Genomic DNA, 22,120 nt, shown 5'->3' on the forward strand with positions numbered 1-22,120 from the left:
CTTCATATGGTTTCCTCCTTTGAGTCTTCCTGTGCCTGCCGGCTCGGAGGCTCTACTTCTACACAATGAACAATGAGACGCCTACATAACCGTGGCTCTGTCACCTTGGAAACACTAATATTTGGCTATAACCGGGAGATCAGAGCTCTACAGATGTGGTCTGGACACTGACCACGTGTAGACTTAAAAGATCAGTCGTGTTCTTAGCTCATTAAATTGCATCTTCTTTTACAGTATATGTCCTGCCTTACCTCTACCATGTGTGGTAGACTCATGAGTAATAATAATACCTTGTTAAATCCCGGTTTACATTTCCTTTTCCTACCTTACCGATTGTTGAATCGTTCTAGCAGGTAATTCAGTATAATGCCTGTTTTCAACATCCATGTCTTAATTGTGTCCTTTATGTATTGTTATCCTCAGATCTACTGGAGAAGTCCAGGGTTTGCAAGCAGCCGAAAGGAGAGAGAAACTTCCACATCTTCTACCAGCTTCTTTCTGGAGCCTCGGATGACACCCTGAGTAAGCTATACACACACGGTTATCGGTAATACCTTCATGACAATATTATTAACATGTCATGAAGCTTCGTTGTGGGTCATACCATCTCAGAAACGGTCACAAATGTTTAGAAGGTATGTCATGACAGAGTTACGACACATGGCGTCAAATAAAATGTCACTGAGTTATCTAACCGCAAAATGTCTTAGTTATTCTAAAGAAACACATGACTAATACTTAAACATGAGGCTGTGTTTAACTACAGAGAACAAATACTATGAAACCAGTGTGGTTCATTTGTTCTCAGCTGGAGCTCAGCCACTGTTTGGCAGTCTTGATGAAGGAGAACAATATAATGGTCTTTGATTCAATGCTGGACAAACATCAAAAGACTTGATTTATCTGCACTTAATGTAACCTGTAATCCAATACACCATACTGTGACTTCCCTTGATACCTGATACAAGCCTTTAAAGGGCCATTTGAAACTGCTGCGTGCGTGCGTGTGTGTGTGTGTGTGTGTGTGTGTGTGTGTGTGTGTGTGTGTGTGTGTGTGTGTGTGTGTGTGTGTGAACTGCTGCTCTAAAGTGTATAGCACTTTAGTCAATATGCACCATGCTAAAGCCATGTGTGTTTGTCTTTCTGGCACACAGTGAAGCTGAAGTTGGACAGAGATTTCAGTAAATACAACTACCTGAGTCTGGATTCAGCCAACGTCAATGGGCTGGATGATGCAGCAAGCTTCAGGACCGTCAGGGTGAGACGCACACATAATTGTTGACTGTCATTGTGTCAAGTTGTTTTTGGCTTAGCTTAGAGGTGCACTGTGAAAGGGTAGGGTGAGAGTAGAGGTGGTCTGATCCTCTTTATCTACTGACCGAATAAATGAGCATGTAGATTGGATTAAGGTTTAAAACAGCTCTGGTCCATGCTCCAAGCAAGCTAGCATCTTCTATAGCCTCTCTACCTGTAATGTGAGGGTCCATACACACTGCTGAAGAACAATTCACCAATGAACGGCGACCTTGCACAGACGCGCCCTTTAATTTTGCCAGCTAGAACCAATGAAATGTCTTCCTTTCTGCCGTAGTCTTTTACTTATCCATGTGTGTAGTTGTGTACAGACCCTAACTTGAACTTTGAACTATATCCATAGCAGGAGAGTGAGACATAAGGATGAATTTAGCTCAGAGAGGGAATCCCGTTCCACCTGCAGTGAAGACTTTCCTGTACTGTAAACGATAGCAGAATGCTTCAGAGTACACAGGCAGATTGGATGCTGTACTGATGTGGGAAACAGCAGCTGCATTCTTCTAAAGTACACACACACAGTCGCTCTCGGACATGCAGGGCTGCAGAACGTGGTCATCATGTGGTCATCATCTTCCTCCTGACTGTTGGTGACACACAGAGGATGTTATGTTATGAGCTGCCTGAGCTTTATCCATTCCCAACTCCCTTAACAGGACTGTCCTGTACTCCACTGTCTCCCTGCCCTTGGACTCTCAGTAGCAGTGGATGTGTCCCAAATGGTACCTATATAGTGCACTACTTTTGACCAGGGCCTACAGTGATTAGAGTGCCATTTAGGGGAGACACGCAGCATCCTGTCTTAGCACTTCTCTCAGTGAGGGAGCTAGTAGGCCACCTCACAGCTGCAGTCCAACTCAACACAATAGATTTCAGTGATTTACAAGAATAGGCCTCTCCACTGGATATGATGTTGTTGTAGGAGCCAAAGGCAGCCTGCTACATATTTTTTCTCACCCTTGTTCACAATGGTGTCAAATCACAGTAACACATGTTTAATAATTCAAGATACTGTAGTTCCCCTACTACACTGTCCACATCACTGTGTCCTCTGTCAGTAGTTGTCTTGCTTTCCTCTCCAGTCCAGAAACTCATCCCCCTTTTCTGTTGTCCATGTTATCATTGTGTTTGAGTTTGACTACATATACATTAAAGTCCAATTGCATGGAATCACCCGTCTACAAATCTTCTTGCATTCCAAATCAGGCTTCGATACTGCGACCAAAACAGTCACATTTGTGACCGTTTTACTTGGCGTTTTACAAGCTTGCCAGCAAATATTTTTTACCTGGTCACTTTAGTTGTTGGTTCACAATTAGATATTTTTCATCATAATGATTTATTCAAACAGTAATGTGCAATTGACCAAAAATAAAGTAACTTTCTGAAGAGGCAACAACGGCACGGGAATGCACCTGTCTGTGTGTGTCAGGGCCTACAGGGGAGGTTTTAGAAACGCTCCCGGCCAGGCGATCATCCCCATCAGTTAAAAATATATTCTAATAATGTTGTTGTCTTTTAAAATCTAGGCTATATAATTATTTGTCAAAGATTTATTCCCGAAGCTGTTCATTCATTATGTCGATTATCTATCACGAGCGCTCGACACACATAGCCTATAGATAATTGGTCGGGCAGAGAGAGCGAGCAGCTCTCAAAACAGCTGGTTGTTGCCTGGTGCGAAGACAGACAGCGATAGCGGAAGGAAAGATGTTCCAAGTTATGATATCTACCAGTAAATGCTAAGGCAAAAATGGGTATGCAAACAAGGTAAAAGTTCAAGGTCTTGGTTGAATATTTGCAATACGCAATTCAGTCATCATTGAATAGCCTACCTTAAAAATGACATTTCCTCTCGGCTCTTTGGTCCTTGAAAAGTCATTGAAGTTATCGTAGCCGATTTAGAAGTTCTACTGCACCAATATAATCCGATGTTATTTTCGGATCTGTTTTTCTGATCACTTTGTTTCCTGTCATTTCAATGGAAGGGTGTTGGGCTAGTATGTTGCTTTGGTTTGGTAAATCCATGTGTGGTTATAAAGAGCAAATCAACATTGAATGTTGGCTTCAACTTAGTTTTCCATACAAAGTGTTGCAATACAAAGGGAACCCAGTTTTTGATTGCTTTTAAAACATGATACAGTAACCCCCCAATAACTCTTCAACATCACAAATGGCGAGACTGACGACCTACGACATGGACAGACTTCATTCGTGTGTTTGTGTCGGGAGAATGCTGTCTTTAGTCACGTAATGCCCACATTATTCTGACATGGAATATAAAAATGTGAATGTCAATGCATAATGCCATTGGTTAGGCCTATAAAAAAGTGTTCTTCTTAATAGTAATATATACTTTTTTTGCAAACATTTTTGGGGAATTTTTTCTATGGGCTATTACAACAATTACATATCAAATGTACAGTACCAGTCAAAAGTTTGTACACCTACTCATTCAAGGGTTTTTATTTATTTTGACTAGTTTCTACATTGTAGAATAATAGTGAAGACATCACACCAATGAAATAACACATATGGAATCATGTAGTAACCAAAAAAGTGTTAAACAAATCCAAATATATTTTATATTTGAGTCTTCAAAGTGCCCACCCTTTGTCTTAATGACAGCTTTGCACACTCTTGGCATTTTCTCTTCACCTGAAAGGCTTTTCCAACAGTCTTGAAGGAGTTCCCACATATGCTGAGCACTTGTTGGCTGCTTTTCCTTCACTCTGAGGTCCAACTCTTCCCAAACCATCTGTTGGGTTGAGGTCGGGTGATTGTGGAGGCCAGGTCATCTGATGCAACACTCCATCACTCTCCTCCTTGCTCAAATAGCCCTTACACAGCCTGGAGGTGTGTTGGGTTATTATCCTGTTGAAAAACAAATGATAGTCCCACAAAGCGCAAACCCGATGGGATGGCGTATCACTGCAGAACGTTGTGGTAGCCATGCTGGTTAAGTGTGCCTTCTAAATAAATCACTGACAGTGTCACCAGCAAAGCACCATCACACTACCTCCTCCATGCTTCAGGGTGGGAACCACACATGTGTAGATCATCCGTTCAAGTACTCTGTCTCACAAAGACAGCGGTTGGAACCAAAACTGGCAAATTTTGGACTTATCAGACCAAATGACAGATTTCTACCGGTCTAATGTCCATTGCTCGTGTTTCTTGGCCCAAGAGAGTCTCATCTTCTTATCAGTGTCCTTTAGTAGTGATTGCTTTGCAGCAATTCGACCATGAAGGCCTGATTCACGGAGTCTCCTCTGAACAGTTGATGTTGAGATGTTTGTTACTTTAACTTTGAAGCATTTATTTGGGCTGCAATCTGAGGTGCAGTTAACTCTAATGAACTTATCCTCTGCAGCAGAGGTAACTCTGGGTCTTCCTTTCCTGTGGCGGTCCTCATGAGAGCCAGTTTCATCATAGCGCTTGATGTTTTTTTTTGACTGCACTTGAAGAAACATTCAAAGTTTTCCATATTGACTGATCTTCATATCTTAAAGTAATGATGGACTGTTGTTTCTCTTTGCTTATTTGAGCTGTTCTTTCCATAATATGGACTTGGTATTTTACCAAGTAGGGTTATCTCCTGTATACCACCCTTGTCACAACACAACTGATTGTCTCAAATGCATTAAGAAGGAAAGAAATTCCACAAAGTAACTATAAACAAGGCACACCTGTTAATTGAAATGCATTCCAGGTGGCTACCTAATGAAGCTTGTTGAAAGAATTCAAAGAGTGTGCAAAGCTGTCATCAAGGCAAAGGGTGGCTACTTTGAAGAATCTCAAATAAAAAAATATATTTTGATTTAACACTTTTTTTGGTTACTACACGATTCCATGTGTGTTATTTCATAGTTTTGATGTCTTCACTATTATTCTACAATGTAGAAACTGGTAAAAAAAAAAAAAAAAACAACCTTGAATGAGTAGGTGTCAACTTTTGACTAGTACTTTAGCTCCTTAAATTACTAATAAGTGTTTGAAAAAGTTAATAAATTTGTCTAGCAAATGTCTGTATAAACCTTGTGATTTTTTGTGAAAAAATGGAGTGGTTTTGAACAAATTTTTCCCAGGAGTGGGCACGTACAGTCTTCAATGAGGTCCGTAGGGCCACATTGAAATGTTATTTCCTTGTCAGAATTTGTCAGATTTTGGAATTGTCTATGCTCCCTTTCTGTCTAGTGATTATTAGCGAGCTGGACAGTCAAGATACTGTTTGAATAGATGTCCGTTATCATTTCGACACAGTTTCGATTTGGTTTTAGTGATTTGAAAAGGATTCTTCAGGATTTTGGAATGAGGCCCTTTATCTACTTCCCTAAAAGATACCCATAGATTTCCAGTAATTACGCTAATGCTAGTTACAGTAGCAACTGCGCTAGCACTAGTTAACAACTCCCTTCAAACTGCACACGGAGACCTAAAATAAAGTGCTTTTTTTATCAGATATCCAAGTGCCATGTGTTATTTTCTGTGAATTCCCCAGAGCAGGGGTGTTAAACATACAGCAGTCCAATATGGCAACAAACTCACTATACTTTAAAGATACTTAGTCATTTTGGCAATTAGGCCCTTTATCTACTTCCCCAGTCAGATGAACTCATGGATACAATTAAGTGGCTTTCCTTTGCCGTTACAGTAAATCTATGTAAGAACACAAGGGCATGCTAATTTAAAAGATGTCTGGTCATTATTAGCCTGGTTCTGTATGGAATGCAGGCGCATTATGGGACAAAGGTCAGGCCATTATCAATTATTTAAAAAATATATACAAATATTGGTGTGACCAAATTGTGCTGGTGCAACCAACTGAAAAGTTGGTAGCACCCGTGCCACCGGTGGAAAAAGTTAGTGTAGAACCCTGCAAATAACTACTCATTCACAGATCAAGATTAGTTATTCTGCACCTTTCGTTGCTCCAACTGATCCTCTCAAACATGCTGAATGTCTGATTGGCTCTCTCTCCCCCTGTGCCATCCCAGAATGCCATGCAGATTGTGGGCTTCATGGAGGCTGAGGTGCAGTCGGTTCTGGAGCTGGTGGCTGCCGTCCTCAAACTGGGGAACATTGAGTTCAAACCAGAGTCCAGGGTCAACGGTTTTGACGAGAGCAGGGTCAAGGACAAGAATGGTGAGACCATAGTCGGACTGGACAACCACCAGCTTTACTGTGGGACAGAATTTCCTGTTACAGTACACATGGACACACATCTCACTTTTTTAAGTAACTTTTGTGCCCACATGTGGATGCCTGCATTTCCCTTGCATCTTGAAAATGTAAAAATCCTGTATTGTGGCTGTAGAAAATATTGTTTTGGTTAATCATTTTCTTGTCAATTGAAGGATAGATAAGATAAGCACACTGCAATTTATCGGTTAGATTATCACCACTGACCAATAGTCAGTCCCTCAACCACAAGCCATGGCTTTAAGTTCTATCAACAGCAGCCTATATGGTTGTTCTTCTACTGCCCCCTACTGGTTAATGATCGATTCATTTCATGACTTAGTAACTACAGTATGCTATATTTTATGATTGTAAGTACAATAGACCTATTGATAACCCTATTGCTTACAGCTATCCCCTATTAAGCAAACATAATATTTAGCATGTCATAGTAACCCAGCCATGACACAACTTTGCTTTCTTTGCAATCACAACTTTTCTACATGTCACACTAAAGTGGAAGTCCACGTGGTCTGTGGTGTGAATCATAAAATCCACACATCTTTTTTTCTAAAATTACACCAGCTTATTAATGACATTTCCCCTTATGACTATTTGACGGCTGTATGGACTGTCACGGTACACAAATACATTTAATCAACAACACCACTCTTACAGAAGACCATTGACTGAGACAATTGACATGTAAATACCTAAAGACATTAAGGCTAATGCGCTACAGTAACACTACTCTGTCCGGCTGCTTTGGGAATTCCTGGCCAGGAGACACAACACTGATCCTAAAGGAGATCCTCTGAGAATAGAGAGAGTAGATTACCTCATCTCTTTATGGAAAGGGTTTAGCTAATGCCCTTGTGGCTACCCACTGAAACCCTGATACTGACGTCATGTGGCATTGTTGGTAGAGCTTAACATTGATATGGATTCCATCCCTGCAGTGGATAAATGTATTTTATTGACAGATTTAATCTAGTCATTGCCTATTTGTTTCTTTGCCCTAGACCTGTATACAAAGCTCTATGATTGAGTGTTTGTGTCTGTTCTCTTAGTGAATGTGTCTTTCCTCTGCTCTATCATCCAGACCTGAAGGAGATGTGTGAGCTGTTGGGGATTGAGCAGTCTGTGCTGGAGAGGGCTTTCAGCTACCGCACCGTGGAAGCCAAGATGGAGAAGATGTCTACCACACTCAACGTGGCCCAGGTGAGAAGAACAACACTCTGTCGTCATTGTATAGCAATAGGCTTGGGCGGTATACTGTATACCGGGGTATTTGGAAATAGCCATGGGATGGTTTTTCAAAACCATTGAAAATATTTCTTATGTTTTAAAAAAAAAAGTCAATACCCGCAGTCAACTTGTGCAATATGTTAAGAGATAAAGATGATCGCCTTCTTAATTTCATCTGTCACATATGAACCTTACCGGCAGTCCCCAGTCACTTGGTGTTTGTTTACAAGCACACAGCAGCAAGAGACCAGAGCCTTGTGAGTCTCTCACTATTGTGCAGCACGCGCCAGGTGATCTAGTTACAGTATGTGATTCACAGCTAAATGTTTGCCAGCTAGATCTTATATAATTATTAAGTTAACCGTCTAAAATGTGCTAAATGCGTTGCAGTTGTGCGTTTGGTTTGCTAATTTAGAAGCTATATTGCTAAGTGGTTAGCTTCACTTGGTAACAGCTGAGAATCCCATACTGGATTAAGAGCCTTTATGTCTAATATTTGTTTTGTGCCTGCAGCAAATTGTGAGTAGCATTTTTGAGTTGCTTGTGAAACTTTGAGCTGGGATGTCTGTCCTGAATATAGTTTCGGTCAGAGACTGTATAAAATGTTCCCAATCTGCTCGTTAGCATTTAGATGACACAAGGTCGGTATGACAATCTGGATACCGCTCAAGCCTATATAGCAACACATTACTTTAAGGACCATGCCCTTACCAACTGAGCCGCACAGGACGACCAAAAGATCCAGTCATCATTGTATTGCAACACACTTCCTTTCATGGTAGCACTGACAGACGAAGTCTTAGGGGATGTTTCACACTCCAGTTGTGGATGGATGAGGAAGGACAATATGAATTCCCTCTGACTGAGTTCTTTAGCAGCTAGCCCCCCCCCCATCCCATCCCCACCTATTGTACATGGAAACATATCTATAATAGAAGAGGGGTTGGTGACTTCTCCCCTGGAAATGCAGAAGTAGGTCACATTGTGGAGGTTAGTGAGTTCAGGCAGCAGGCACATTCATGCTTTAGATGAGAGGAATATAAGCTGGTCTCCTCTCTCAATTCTGTAGGTCTGTGAGTTCAGGCAACATCCAGTTGGAGATTAAATGAAGAAAGTCATAGAGGCTAGTCCTCACCCTAGTCCTCTTTCTGTGCTCTACAAACACAGCTTATGAAGGAAGGTAGAATGAAGGGATGAGCTTCATGTCTCCTGAAAAGTGATTTAAACATCCTTGGCAGATATCTGGTAGCCTGGTTCCAGGTCTGTTTGTGCTGTGTTGCCAACTTCTATACTCTTTGCTTTGACAATGACCATAGGAGTTGACGAGACTGCGCAAACAGACCTGCTTCCTTGAGACAGAGCACTACCCCCTGGTGCAGCTCTCTAGAGTCCATCAGAACGAATCTTAACAAATATCTGGCCAGGTAGCATAAACAGAAGGGTTTAAAAGGCCAGACGGAGACAATAAATCAGAGCACATTGGTTGTAGGTCTTAGAGGAACTATCAAACTAAGGATCACCAGATTATCCATAGCACATCATTACCAGTCCAAACATCAGCTCCTAGAAGTGTTTGTTTGTCCGGGAGGTTATGCCTGGTCCTGTCACAGTTCAACTCTTCCTGTGTGCGCACGCACGCAGTACATTCGAAAAGTATTCATACCCTTCAGTCCCTGCTGCTGAAAAACCTCCCCACAGCATGATACTGGCACCAAAATGCTTCACTATAGGGATGGTGCCAGGTTTTCTCCAGATGTGATGCTTGGCATTCAGGCCAAACCTTTATTTCATCAGGCCAGAGAATCAGCCCTGACCAAGGTCCTTCTACCCCGATTGCTCAGTTTGGAATTTCGAGTCTCATAGCAAAGTGTCTGAATACTTATGTAAATAAGGTATTTCTGTTTTATTTTTTAATACATTTGCAAAAATATCTAAACGTGTTTTCGCTTTGTCATTATGGGGTATTGTATGTAGATCGATGAGGAGAAAAACAAATTTAATGAATTTTATATTAAGACTGTAACAAAATGTGGAAAAAGTCAAGGGGTCTGTATACTTTCTGATTGCACTCTATGTGTGTGTGGTTTGCATGAGGAATGACCGCCTCTCTCTACTCCAGTGTGGCTGTGTGCCAGAGAATGAGCCTTTAACTATAGGAATATTATTCAGCCCACTCTAGGACACGCTTGCCTGTTCTGTTGTGGATGGTTGGAATGAGAAACATTCTACAGCTGGAATTATAGCTTGACTGATTGATGCCACTTTTACGTCCACAAAGACTTATTTATCTGAGCTCCATGAGCCCTGTCCCAGTTGACTGGTGAATGCTATACTACTACAAGCATTTGTCCGAGATATTTACTACAGCTATCTTTCTCTGTGTATGAGAGCACTGAAATCTGTACACTAAGTCTTCATTTGTGATTTGCAAGGCCTACTATGCCCGTGATGCCCTGGCCAAAAACCTCTACAGCCGTCTGTTCAGCTGGCTGGTCACCAGGATCAATGAAAGCATCAAGGTAGGGCCTCTCTCTGTTCTCGCTCATGGCCGTATATCAGCAATCTTTGTCCACTGTTATTCTACAAGCCCTTGACTATGAAGATATAAACCTATCCAAACTAGATGACATGATTGTCATTAAGACAGGACTATAATTTTATGTGTATCTTATACTTTCTCTTTCCCTTTATTTCTTCTCTCAGGCTCAAGCAAAAACGCGCCACAAGGTGATGGGCGTCCTGGACATCTATGGTTTTGAAATCTTCGAGGTAAGAGTAATTGCACACGGTAGTGAAATGACCTCAAACCTCCCATCCCCCATGTGCGTAAGCGTCTTGTTTGCCTTAAACAAAGAATTTGTGTGGTTTTGTGACATAATACATTTGACATGAACAACTAGCAACTTAACTTCCACAGTGCCTCTTTAAATTGATCTCTACGGTGCATGTTCCTAATATTCCTGACTGTTCCCCACTCATTGTGAAGTCATTTCATTCCTCTCTCCTGAATGTTGTTGTCTGGGCCGACAGGAGGGCGTAAGTACACCTGCCGAGGGCGTGCTGAGTGCAGTGTGCATGCTGTGATCTAGCTCAGCCCTTAATCCTAGTCTTAATTCAGACCCTATCTGTAACAGGACATCCCTTGTGTTTTTGGGGGGGATATGAAGGAGTACTGGTGTCTCTCTTAAGGGAAGGAGAGAACATACAATAGCAGAGCTATTCTGACAAGTGTATGAATTAGCCTTTTTCCAGATCTGTTAGTGCTGACTTGCCAACTCCTATGGTCCTCATCAAGCCAAATGTTTGGTATGACAATAACCGTAAGGGTTGGCAAGGCAATGGAAACAGATTTGGGACCAGGTTATGTATGAACATCCTCCTTCTGTTGCCATGGGGGTCCTTCTCTTCCTGACCAGAGGTCACCAGCACGTTCTTCATGCCCTGTAGTTATGCTGTTCTAACCCTCAGTAACCTAAGCAAATGGAGTGATATTGTTACCTAACCCAAAGCTACTGCTGTTAGCCGAGAGTCATGACTGGAAACTAAACTGGTCTTCTAAACTGATAAGAAAGGGGGATAATTTAGAAAATGTAGATATTTTAAATTGTTAATAATCTTTCATATTTTATGCCTGTTCACTGTCTTTGTTCGACACCTTTGAAATGAGCTACTGATAAACCCTGCAGCGTTGCCAAGATTAGTTTACATGCATCCATGATAAGAAACACAGATAGGACTTTGTCCAAAGACTCTGTCCGTTGGGTTTGTTAAAGAGGAGTTTTAAAGCAATAAGGAGGAATGCCAGTCAAATCAAGTTTTATGCCCTCATTGTCCTGGCTGTATGGGACTGTAACTAGCATTGCCACAAATGTATAGTCTGTTCCCACAGTAGTCTGTTGGTTTGAAAAGAGACATATTCTTTGTTAGCGTGACATAACAGTGAAGGAATGGGGATCAAGGAATTTGTCTTTTTGGCATTATCCAACAAGGGAGCCGCAGTGGGAGAACAGGACCTGGGAGTGACCCGAAAGCTTATTGAAAGGCTGCATGTCAACATAGCAACAGGTGGTGACAGATGGTGGCATTTCAGTGTCAGACAGGCAAGAGAGGAGAGCAGTCAGAGTTTCTCTCTCCCCCCCCCCAATATGTACTGAAGGTGGTGCAATGTGGTACCCTGCTGTGTGCATCTGGAATTGTAAAAATGTTGCCTATTTAGAACATAAGTTTAAATGGTGTCTTTGGGGGTTCTCTACAGGACAACAGCTTTGAACAGTTCATCATCAACTACTGCAATGAGAAACTGCAGCAGATATTCATCGAACTGACGCTACGCGAAGAGCAGGAGGAGTATATCAGAGAGGTAAACTGTGCCCTCGTTCACCTTACTGGGGACTACAAGGGTGTGTTCACTAGGTCATATTGTAGCTTTCTTGAGTGTTTCTTATTGGGACAAATCGTGGTAGTCCCTCCGTTTTTTCTTCGTGTTTTCTTCCCTTTGGTGCTTAATGAACTCAACCCAGTCGTTGCACTCTAATGGCATGCACTCAGAGGAGAACATTGCCCCATAAAGCCATCCATCTCTCACTGTTCACCCCCAGCCTGTCAGCCTCTTTGTGCCCTCCTGACACCTAATCTACATTCCATACATTGACAGGCCAATTTGTATTGTGAACCTGGCTTGTCATGCAGTGTTTGGGTCGGTCTGGGTTGTGATATTGTCCTTGCCAATATCAGTCTTTCACCTTTTGCCTTCCCTGTTTTCTGTCTCTGTCTTGCTCTTTCACTCCTTCCTATTCTGTCTATTTTGTCCTAAATTTCCTATTGTCCATCTCTATCTTTCTAGTCCCCTCTTTCCATCCCCATTCCTTGCCCTCGCTCTTTCTCGCTCTTTCTCGCTCTTTCTCGCTCTTTCTCGCTCGCTCGCTCTCTCTTTCTCCCCCCCTCCTTTGTGAGCTTTAGGGATGGAATTGATCCTTCACTCCAGCAGGGGTAAACACACTTCTCCCCCAGGGGCTCAGGCCTCTGTTTGCTTTCAGAGCTCTGAGTATGTGAGTGCTTCTCCCTTGACCTCCCTTCCATTATATTCCACTGCCTGGCCACCCTCCAGACCAGTGCATGGGAAAATACTACACTGTGGGAGACAGGAGGGGACAGGGGGCAGGACAGTGGGGACCACTGACCAATCAGGTTGCGGAGTCCACATCCCCAAATGGCTAACCCAACCAGCCCCTTTCCTCTCCCCCAAACCTGGACTCCCTGTTTGTCTGTCACACAGACCAAGTCAGCCAGAACCACCAGTTTCCAGCCCCAACATGACATAAAGCTCCAAAGCCTAGTCCAAGGCCTATGGTTCGGCACCATTTGTCGTCTTGAGCCTTGTGCTCTTATTACATTCAATAGAAAATATATTATAAGGACTGTTACTGTATAAGGCCCAACCAAGCTGCAGCTGTGTCAGCCCATGAAAACAGAATATCTATGGGAAAGGTTAATTGTTTAATTGACTGTATAGCTTTGGTCAGTCAGGCCAGAGACTATCAGACAGATAGCGAACTGCTTAAACAGTTCTCATTCCTTAATCTCTGGACTTCATGGCCCATTGGTTAGTTATCTGTCTGAGATTTATAGAAGGTCAGTGGCTTTCTCTTAAACCACTCAGGTCTAGATGAGGTCAGGATTACGCTACAGGACAACGCTTTCTTGGCAGAAGAAAAAAAGTGACTAGTTACCCCTCTTTAACCTCTTGACATCTGTTCTTGTTTGTGACAGGACATTGAATGGACCAACATAGAGTATTTCAACAATGCCGTTATCTGTGACCTCATTGAGAATGTAAGTAGGTCTCCCTTAATGTCATCTGATTCTTGTAAAGCAAAATAAAATACAGATTTCCCATGTCCTGTCAATAGCAATAAGACATGACCACCCTAAAAATAACTTTGTGCTCTTTCACAGTTAACTCTATTTGGAATATTTACATTACTGTATCTTGAATTTAGAATTTCTTATGAAGAACCTCTAAGAAACCTCTCCTCCTCCTCTGTCTAGAAACAGAATGGTATCTTGACCGTTGTTAAAAATAATTGTAAAATCCTTAGGTGAGAATGACCTGTTTAATGTCTTAAAGTTTTTCTAAGAATTCGCCCCTCTCTTTATTGTAGAACCAGAATGGGATCTTGGCCATGTTGGATGAGGAGTGCCTGCGGCCAGGCACAGTGACTGACGACACCTTCCTCGACAAGCTGAACACCATCTGTGCTGAGCACCAGCACTTCGAGAGCCGTCTCAACAAGAACTCCAAGTTCCTGACAGACCACAGCCTGCCGCACAGCTGCTTCCGCATCCAACATTATGCTGGGAAGGTACAGAGGAGGAACACACACACCTTGCACATCATCAAATACTTGATTGAGCTTGCCTGGCGCAATGCAACCAATTGAATAGAAAGTGCAAAGCTCACACAACTCACACAAAGTATTTGAAAGAAAACCAATATTATTTAAACCCAGGTCTGCAACATCTTCAAAAATGATGAATGGGACAACATGGTATACATGTCATCATTGGCCAGGTGTTGAGACAAGATAAATACTGATTATAGTCACCATAGCAGAGCGTGCAGATTTGGCTTAAGAGCATGACCTGGAGGGCGTCACATGCAGTGAAAAAAACATCAGTATTGCATGGGATTTCCTTGACACATGGTGGGATCAGAATAGCCCAGAAAATCTTCAGTTTTAAAGATTCTCTGGGTAAATAGATTTATAATCCCCGTTTGGTCAACATGCACCACGGACAGTGATGCATTTTTATGAATCAATCCACAGCAAACATTTCCTCAGGATGAGTTTAGGGTTGACAATAATAAACTAGTACTACAACTACTCCTACAAAAACATGGTGTACATGGCCACACACGTTTACAGGATTCAGAAAAATGACAAGAAAGAAGTTCAGTTAACAGAAGTACATTTTTATAATTAAGGGACGACAACAGCTATGTTTTGTGTGTTGTATCTCACTGTGTTAAATCTGTTCATGTGTGTCATCTTTTGTGTAGGTGTTGTACCGTGTGGAGGGCTTTGTCGACAAGAACAACGACCTTCTGTACAGAGACCTGTCCCAGGCCATGTACAAGGCCACCCACAGCCTGATGAGACAGCTGTTTCCTGAGGGAAACCCTGCTAAGGTCAACCTGAAGAGGCCCCCCACTGCAGGCTTCCAGTTCAAGGCCTCTGTAGGGGTACTCATGAAGAACCTGCAGACCAAAAACCCCAACTACATCAGGTAAGCGACCATTCACTCTGAGGATCATGTGTTCTAAAGGATCAGTATTTCACCCCATTCACTCTGAGGATCATGTGTTCTAAAGGATCAGTATTTCACCCCATTCACTCTGAGGATCATGTGTTCTAAAGGATCAGTATTTCACCCCTTTTTCTCCCCAGTTTTCGTTGTATCCAGTTGGTAGTTATAATCTTGTCCCATCGCTGTAACACCCTTATGAACTCGGGAGAGGCGACGTCAAGAGCTGTGCGTCCTCCCAAACACGACCCCGCCAAGACGCACTGCTTCTTTGACACAATATCCGCTTAACCCAGAATCCAATGTGTTGGAGGAAACACCGTGCACCTGGCGGTTGTGTCAGCGTGCATGCGCCCGGCCCGCCACAGGAGTCACTAGAGCACATTGGGACAAGGACATCCAGGCCGGCCAAACCCTCTCCGAACCTGGACAACGCTGGGCCAATTGTGCACCGCCTCATGTGTCTCGAACCAGGATCTGTAGTGACATACAGTTGAAATCGGAAGTTTGCGTAGACCTTAGCCAAATACATTTAAACTCAGTTTTTCACAATTCCTGACATTTAATCCTAGTAAATATTCCCTGTCTTAGGTCAGTTAGGATCACCACAACATGATGCTGCCACCCCCGTGCTTCACGGTTGGGTTGGTGATCTTCGGCTTGCAAGCCTCCCCCTTTTTCCTCCAAACATAACGATGGCCATTATGGCCAAACAGTTCTATTTTTGTTTCATCAGACCAAAGGACATTTCTCAAAAAGTACGATCTTTGTCCGCATGTGCAGTTGCAAACCGTAGTCTGGCTTTTTTATGGCGGTTTTGGAGCAGTGGCTTCTTCTTTGCAGAGTGATATAGGACTTGTTTTACTGTGGATATAGATACTTTTGTACCTGTTTCCTCCAGCGTCTTCACAAGATCCTTTGCTGCTGTTCTGGGATTGATTTGCACTTTTCGCACCAAAGTACGTTCATCTCTAGAACGCGTTTCCTTCCTGAGCGCTATGACGGCTGCGTGGTCTCATGGGGTTTATACTTGCGTACTATTGTTTGTATAGATGAACGTGTTACCTTCAGGAGTTTGGAAATTGCTCCCAAGGATGAACCAGACTTGTGGAGGTCTACTATTTTTTTTCTGAGGTCTTGGCTGATTTCTTTTGACGTCACCATGATGTCACGCAAAGAGGCACTGCGTGTGAAGGTAGAACTTGAAATACATCCACAGGTACGCCTCAATTGACTTCTGACCCACTGTAATTGTGATACAGTGAGTTATAAGTGAAATAATCTGTTAACAATTGTTGGAAAAATTACTTGCCATGCACAAAGTTGATGTCCTAACCGACTTGCCAAAACTAGAGTTTAACCAGAAATTTGTGGAGTGGTTGAAAAACGAGTTTTAATGACTCCAACATAAGTGTATGTAAACTTCTGACTTCAACTGTAGCTAGCACAGTGACTTAAACCTCTGAGCCTCTCGGGAGGTCCTGAGTTGTCTCAACTCTGATCCACTGATTACCTTTTGTGTGACCATGCATGTCCATGCCTTGGTGTCTGTCTGTTTTCCTCAGGTGCATCAAGCCCAACGATAAGAAGGTAGCCCACATCTTCACCGACTCACTGGTGTGTCACCAGGTGCGTTACCTGGGCCTGGTGGAGAATGTGCGCGTGAGGAGGGCTGGCTACGCCTTCCGCCAGCCCTATGAGTCCTGTCTGGAGCGATACAAGATGCTCTGCAAGAAGACCTGGCCCCACTGGAGAGGACCCGCCAGGTAGGACCTCTGCTCTACCTGAACAAAAATGCTGTATTTATTATCTGCCTGTTCAGAATGTTGTATTTACCATATGATAAACCTAGAGCACATATATTTACCTCACTCTTCCTCATTCAAATCAAGGAAATAACACCCTTTTTTAATCAGCACTTGTCACAAAGTGATATTACAATTTCCTCTCCCATGTTCAGCAGAATGCTGTGAAATTACAGCATACAGTACTAACGACAGGATAATGTAGTAACAGCAGTAGTCATCCATAGATTTGCCCAAACATATCCCACCGTGATACGGCTACGTCAGCAAGCCGTGTTGGGGTGGCTAGATCTTGTAGTGATTTGCTTGCTCTGTGAGACAAACAGTCAAACCAGGGTTCCTTTATGCTGCCCTGGGCATTTTGAGGCTGTTGGTTCTAAGCTCTGATGCTGTCACGTTATATTCACTGACAAGTGAGATGGCGCTGCAGTGGATAGCAGACGTTCTACGGGCTCCTGACCAATTCTACTATTTTGTGTGCTTTCTTACAGTGATCTTAACTTTTTTTGGACATAATGTCTCATCCATCATTTCCTTTCACCGAAAATAGTTTCTGGACTTCTTCTCAGGTTTTTGCCTGCCATATGAGTTATGTTATACTCACAGACATCATCCAAACGGTTTTAGAAACTGCAGAGTGTGTTCTATCCAATACTAATAATAATATGCATATATTAGCAACTGATACTGAGTAGCAGGCCGTTTACTCTGGGCACCTTTCATCCAAGCTACTCAATACTGCCCCTGCAGCCATAAGAGGTTAACAACAGCTTGTGCGCCATCTCTGTTAGAATACCACATGATAAGCTGCAGACCATAGCTGTCTATTTAGATGTCTCTTTACCACAACAAACTAATGCTTGCATGAAGACCGCACTCAATGAGTGCGTCGCTTCTCGTGGACGGTGATTTTAGTGCAAGGAAACTGCATTATCTAATTTTTACCAGCATGTCACCTGTGTAACTAGAGGTGACAAAACTCTATCACTTTTACTTCACACACAGAAATGCATACAAGGCTCTCCCTCGCCCTCCCTTTGGCAAATCTGACCGTGGCTCTATCCTCCTAATTCCTGCTTAAAGCAAAAACTCAGAGGAAGTACCGGTGATGCGCTCAATACGGAAGTGGTCTGATGAAGCAGATACTAAGCTACGGAACTGTTTCGCTTACGCAGACTAGAATATGTTTCGGGATTCATCCGATAGCATTGAGCAGTTTACCACATCAGTAACCGGCTTCATTAATAAGTGAATTGACGACATCGTCCCCACATAGATTGTACGTACATATCCCAACCAGAAGCCATGGATTACAGGCAGCAAATGCACTAAGCTAAAGGTTAGAGCTGCCGCTTAAAAGGAGAGCGACACTAATCCATACGCTTATAAGAAATCCCACTACAACCTCCAAGCCATCCAACAGGCAAAGCGTCAATACAGGACTAAGATCAAATCCAACTACGCCGGCTCTGATGCTCGTCGGATTTGGCAGGGTTTACAAACTATTACGGATTGCAAAGGGAAACACAGCCACGAGCTGCCCAGTGATGCGAGTAGGGCTGTTACCTTATTACCTTATTACTGCCACACCAGTAGTCATGAGTCATGACCGTTGAGTCACACCACGTGACCGTTGAGTCACACTAATCTCCTTTTGTGCACTCTACACGTTGGTAGTACCCAACTCACTAATGAGTGCCTTGTGGCCTGGTACTCAGGGCTCTATTTTCCCTCTAACCACTATCAATGCAAATGCAATCGAAAATCATATCAAACACTTATCATGAAAAGAGGGTCATGCTTTTAAAACTAACCATTAAGGTACATTTTTTTGACCTCACTGTGATGATCAATTTGAAGAAAAGTTTATCAACAGGTTGAAACTGAGTGGAAAACATGGTCATTGTGGATTTTGTTTCAAAGCCAAACAATGAATTGGACAGCGCTTTCTAAGGTGCTGATTATTTCAAAGCATTTAAGACGTTGCATGTAGAACTCCCATATGCATATTACAGCTTATGCATGGGCACATATATGAGCCCAAGGCCCCCAAAATAATAAATAAAATGGAATTAAAAGAATGATTGTGCCGTTATACAATACATAGCCTACTGAATATTATGTATGGCAGAAAAACATACAAATAAATAAACTGCTTTAAGATGTCTTTGGTATATAATTGGTCTAGCCTACACTCCCAAATTAAACACATTTGAGTAATTGCCTTTGAGTGTGGACTGTATTATTATGCATACTGGATGGACTGGTTACCTTATGCTATACTGCAGACTTTCTATCCATAAGTCTGAGAACATATAGGCCTAGCCGATGCTGTTGGTTCAATGATTGAATTTGTATTTGATTTTGAATAGCCTAGTAATAGGGCATTTTTAAAATATTTTTATAATTAATAGGCTGACACATGACCTTTTTAGATATAGAATATCTCACCATTTTGCATTTCCATCTCCTCTCTCTCTCCTTCATTCCTTTCTCGAGTGCGTTTTCTTTGTGAAAACATGTTACTATCGATGTTCCCGAACAGATTTGATTTGGTTTCTCAAATTAAGCACCGGTTAGCTGCAGGAACATGGTTGAAGAGCCCATGGCATATAGTGTTTGGGTAGAACAGAGCACAAGCTTTTTTGCTTGTTTTTCAAATAGTATACAGCCTATAGTCGCATCATGCAGCCCATATATATTTTGATTTCTAAGACATTGTAAGGTTTATCATTCACAACTGAATTAGTCAAATAACTCTAAATCTAGTGTATAGGACCGGTTTCAAATTATCACTTTTACGCTCAATATAGCATATGTGCACTCGCTCTAGAATGGGAAAAATATCCTTTATTTTTTTCAGCTAAGTTCAATTATAGTATTCTTACGATGTAATAATATAAAATAATGTATGGGACTTGGTTTGTCCTTTAAAAGTTGCAGCTTACTGCAGCGCAGCTTGATTGGTGCCTCAGAATTCAATGGCACGTTATTTAAGTTTAACCACTGGTACCATTTAATGCTAGTTAGTGCGAGTTTGACCACCAGAGGGCATTTTTGAGAAACATTTGATAGCCTTCAATAGCGGCTGTACTAGAGAATTTAATACCTTTTTTTTGTAAGGACATAGAAATTTTGCTTAATTAAGTTGATTAATATTATGGTGTTTCTATTCCAAGAAAAACGATGAACCCTCTGGATTTCCATTAGAATGGAACGGAAAATATGGTGCTGTACAACGTGACAGTCGGGAGTAGAGTACTGGGCTATTTAGCTAAAGAATCCCCGTAGGGTGCTGGTACGCGGGAGACTGGTGTTCAATTCCCCGACTGAGAGGAAGGAGTAAGCTGTCCTTGTGAATAAGAAATGGTTCTTAACTGACTTGCCTAGTTAAATAAAGGTTACACTATAAGCATAACATTTCTACACTCTAATTTTCTAATTCTAGTCTAACTAATACCCAAATGGTGATGCATTAAATTATCAAGACCAGTCCCCGTGTCTGTCTCAGAGCAGCGTGAAACTGTGCTAAAATAGCTGTAGGCTATTGCTTCAAATTCTATTGCTTCTAACTTTAATATGCTCTTTAAATAAATAAGACCTACACCACTTTTAACAGCACATTATTCAACACTAGTGAGACTCATGTTGTCTACGGTAGGCCTACAGTATATCGAAAAATATGACATGACTCTTCGCCAATAATTACATATAATGGATTGGAGGATATTTCTGTAATTCATTGATATTTATTCCCATAATAATTCATAATTTATCCTTAACTAAATAAACATCAGCATTTTGAAAGAGTATTTTTATTATTATTTTATTAAGGAAAGCATAAACATGCCGTTATTAGTTACATTTTTTTAGTTTGAACGTGCAGATTGGCACTAAGAACAGAACAGCTGGAACGTTTCTCTAGTCAGCTCCATTATTAGTGCAATGCCCCTTAAAGTGTTGCCGGGGTTGGGCTCCACCCCCTCCTCCTCCTCCTCCCTTCCCCATGGGCTAGGTCGGTCTTCTGTGCGTGGCTCTGCGGCCCATCCCATGCCCCCTGTCCTCGTGCCTTGAACCTAACGCACTTTCAGTGGATTCAACTGGAGAACTACAAGGCAATCCCATTGTGCGCCACTCGGGAGCAATGACCAATAAACAGTGGGGCAAAATAGTATTTAGTCAGCCACCAATTGTGCAAGTTCTCCCACTTACAAAGATGAGAGGCCTGTAATTTTCATCATAGGTACACTTCAACTATGAGAGACAAAATGAGAAAAAAAATCCAGAAAATCACATTGTGGGATTTTTTTATGAATTTATTTGCAAATTAGTAACCGAAAGGTTGCAAGTACGAATCCCCGAGCTGACAAGGTACAAATCTGTCGTTCTGCCCTTGAACAGGCAGTTAACCCACTGTTCCTAGGCCGTCATTGAAAATAAGAATTTGTTCTTAACTGACTTGCCTAGTAAAATAAATGTAAAATTAAATTTTAAAAATTCTAAATGAATAATAATAATCTCCTTGTTCAAAAAACTAACTATTGGAGATTTCTTTTTCAAATAATGTAAAATGGCCATTCTTGAACATGGGGTGAGACATTGTTACTCATTTGTAAATAAAGCCAATTTGTTATTTAGAATTATTTCTTTTTTTAGAGGGAGAGAAACCAAAAAAACTACTGTCATCTCCTTGGTCTCCCAGTTGAGGCCGGCACGGGTATTGAACCAGCATCTGTAGCAACACAGCTAGCAGTGCTATGCAGTGCCTTAGACCATTGAGGCGCTGTACAACATGACAGGTCGGGAGTGGCCTACAGTACTACAGTAAGAGCAAAATAAAATAATAAAACCTTAGTGTAACAACAGTTTTAGTAAGTAATACTGAAGTCGTGCACAATTATCCGTTTCTATTTAGGTATATGTCGCCCATTCATTGTCAGTTAGAGATACAGTAGGACCCAAAAGCATAATCAGTGCTCTAACTCCTCCTTGCGCTGGTCTGGAGTAATGAAGTGGTGACGCAGGGTACCGTACTAAACCACAAATGACCTTTAAGTCCCGCAGCATTATCGCACACCTTTTAGTGGAACAACCACTGTAAGCATATTATGTCTACGTCTCTCATAATGTTTCTTCAGACCTTCCTAAAATAAATAATAGATTTATTGTGATGGTGTAGATTAAATGGATTTACTAGACTTTTTTTAAATGGAGATTCTCCAAAGGATAGCATCAGTGGCTTGTATTCATGGAGGCCTAGAGATGCTATA

General features: G+C 41.9%; 1 protein-coding gene across 5 annotated transcripts in view; it reads left to right on the forward strand.

Moving 5' to 3' along the window:
* Nucleotides 1–22,120, forward strand: part of LOC135519287 (unconventional myosin-Ib-like) — a 139,796-nt gene that overhangs the window by 91,799 nt on the left and 25,877 nt on the right. For all 5 annotated transcript variants that reach the window (XM_064944431.1, XM_064944433.1, XM_064944432.1 and 2 more), the window contains 11 exons: nucleotides 424–522; nucleotides 1,155–1,258; nucleotides 6,309–6,456; nucleotides 7,595–7,713; nucleotides 10,173–10,259; nucleotides 10,444–10,509; nucleotides 11,996–12,100; nucleotides 13,510–13,572; nucleotides 13,902–14,102; nucleotides 14,801–15,027; nucleotides 16,611–16,811. In XM_064944431.1, coding sequence (XP_064800503.1) covers nucleotides 424–522; nucleotides 1,155–1,258; nucleotides 6,309–6,456; nucleotides 7,595–7,713; nucleotides 10,173–10,259; nucleotides 10,444–10,509; nucleotides 11,996–12,100; nucleotides 13,510–13,572; nucleotides 13,902–14,102; nucleotides 14,801–15,027; nucleotides 16,611–16,811 — 1,420 coding nt within the window. The remainder of the gene's footprint in view (nucleotides 1–423; nucleotides 523–1,154; nucleotides 1,259–6,308; nucleotides 6,457–7,594; nucleotides 7,714–10,172; nucleotides 10,260–10,443; nucleotides 10,510–11,995; nucleotides 12,101–13,509; nucleotides 13,573–13,901; nucleotides 14,103–14,800; nucleotides 15,028–16,610; nucleotides 16,812–22,120) is intronic.

The sequence above is a fragment of the Oncorhynchus masou genome, chromosome 29 (genome assembly GCF_036934945.1).
Source record: "Oncorhynchus masou masou isolate Uvic2021 chromosome 29, UVic_Omas_1.1, whole genome shotgun sequence".
Lineage (NCBI taxonomy): Eukaryota > Metazoa > Chordata > Actinopteri > Salmoniformes > Salmonidae > Oncorhynchus > Oncorhynchus masou.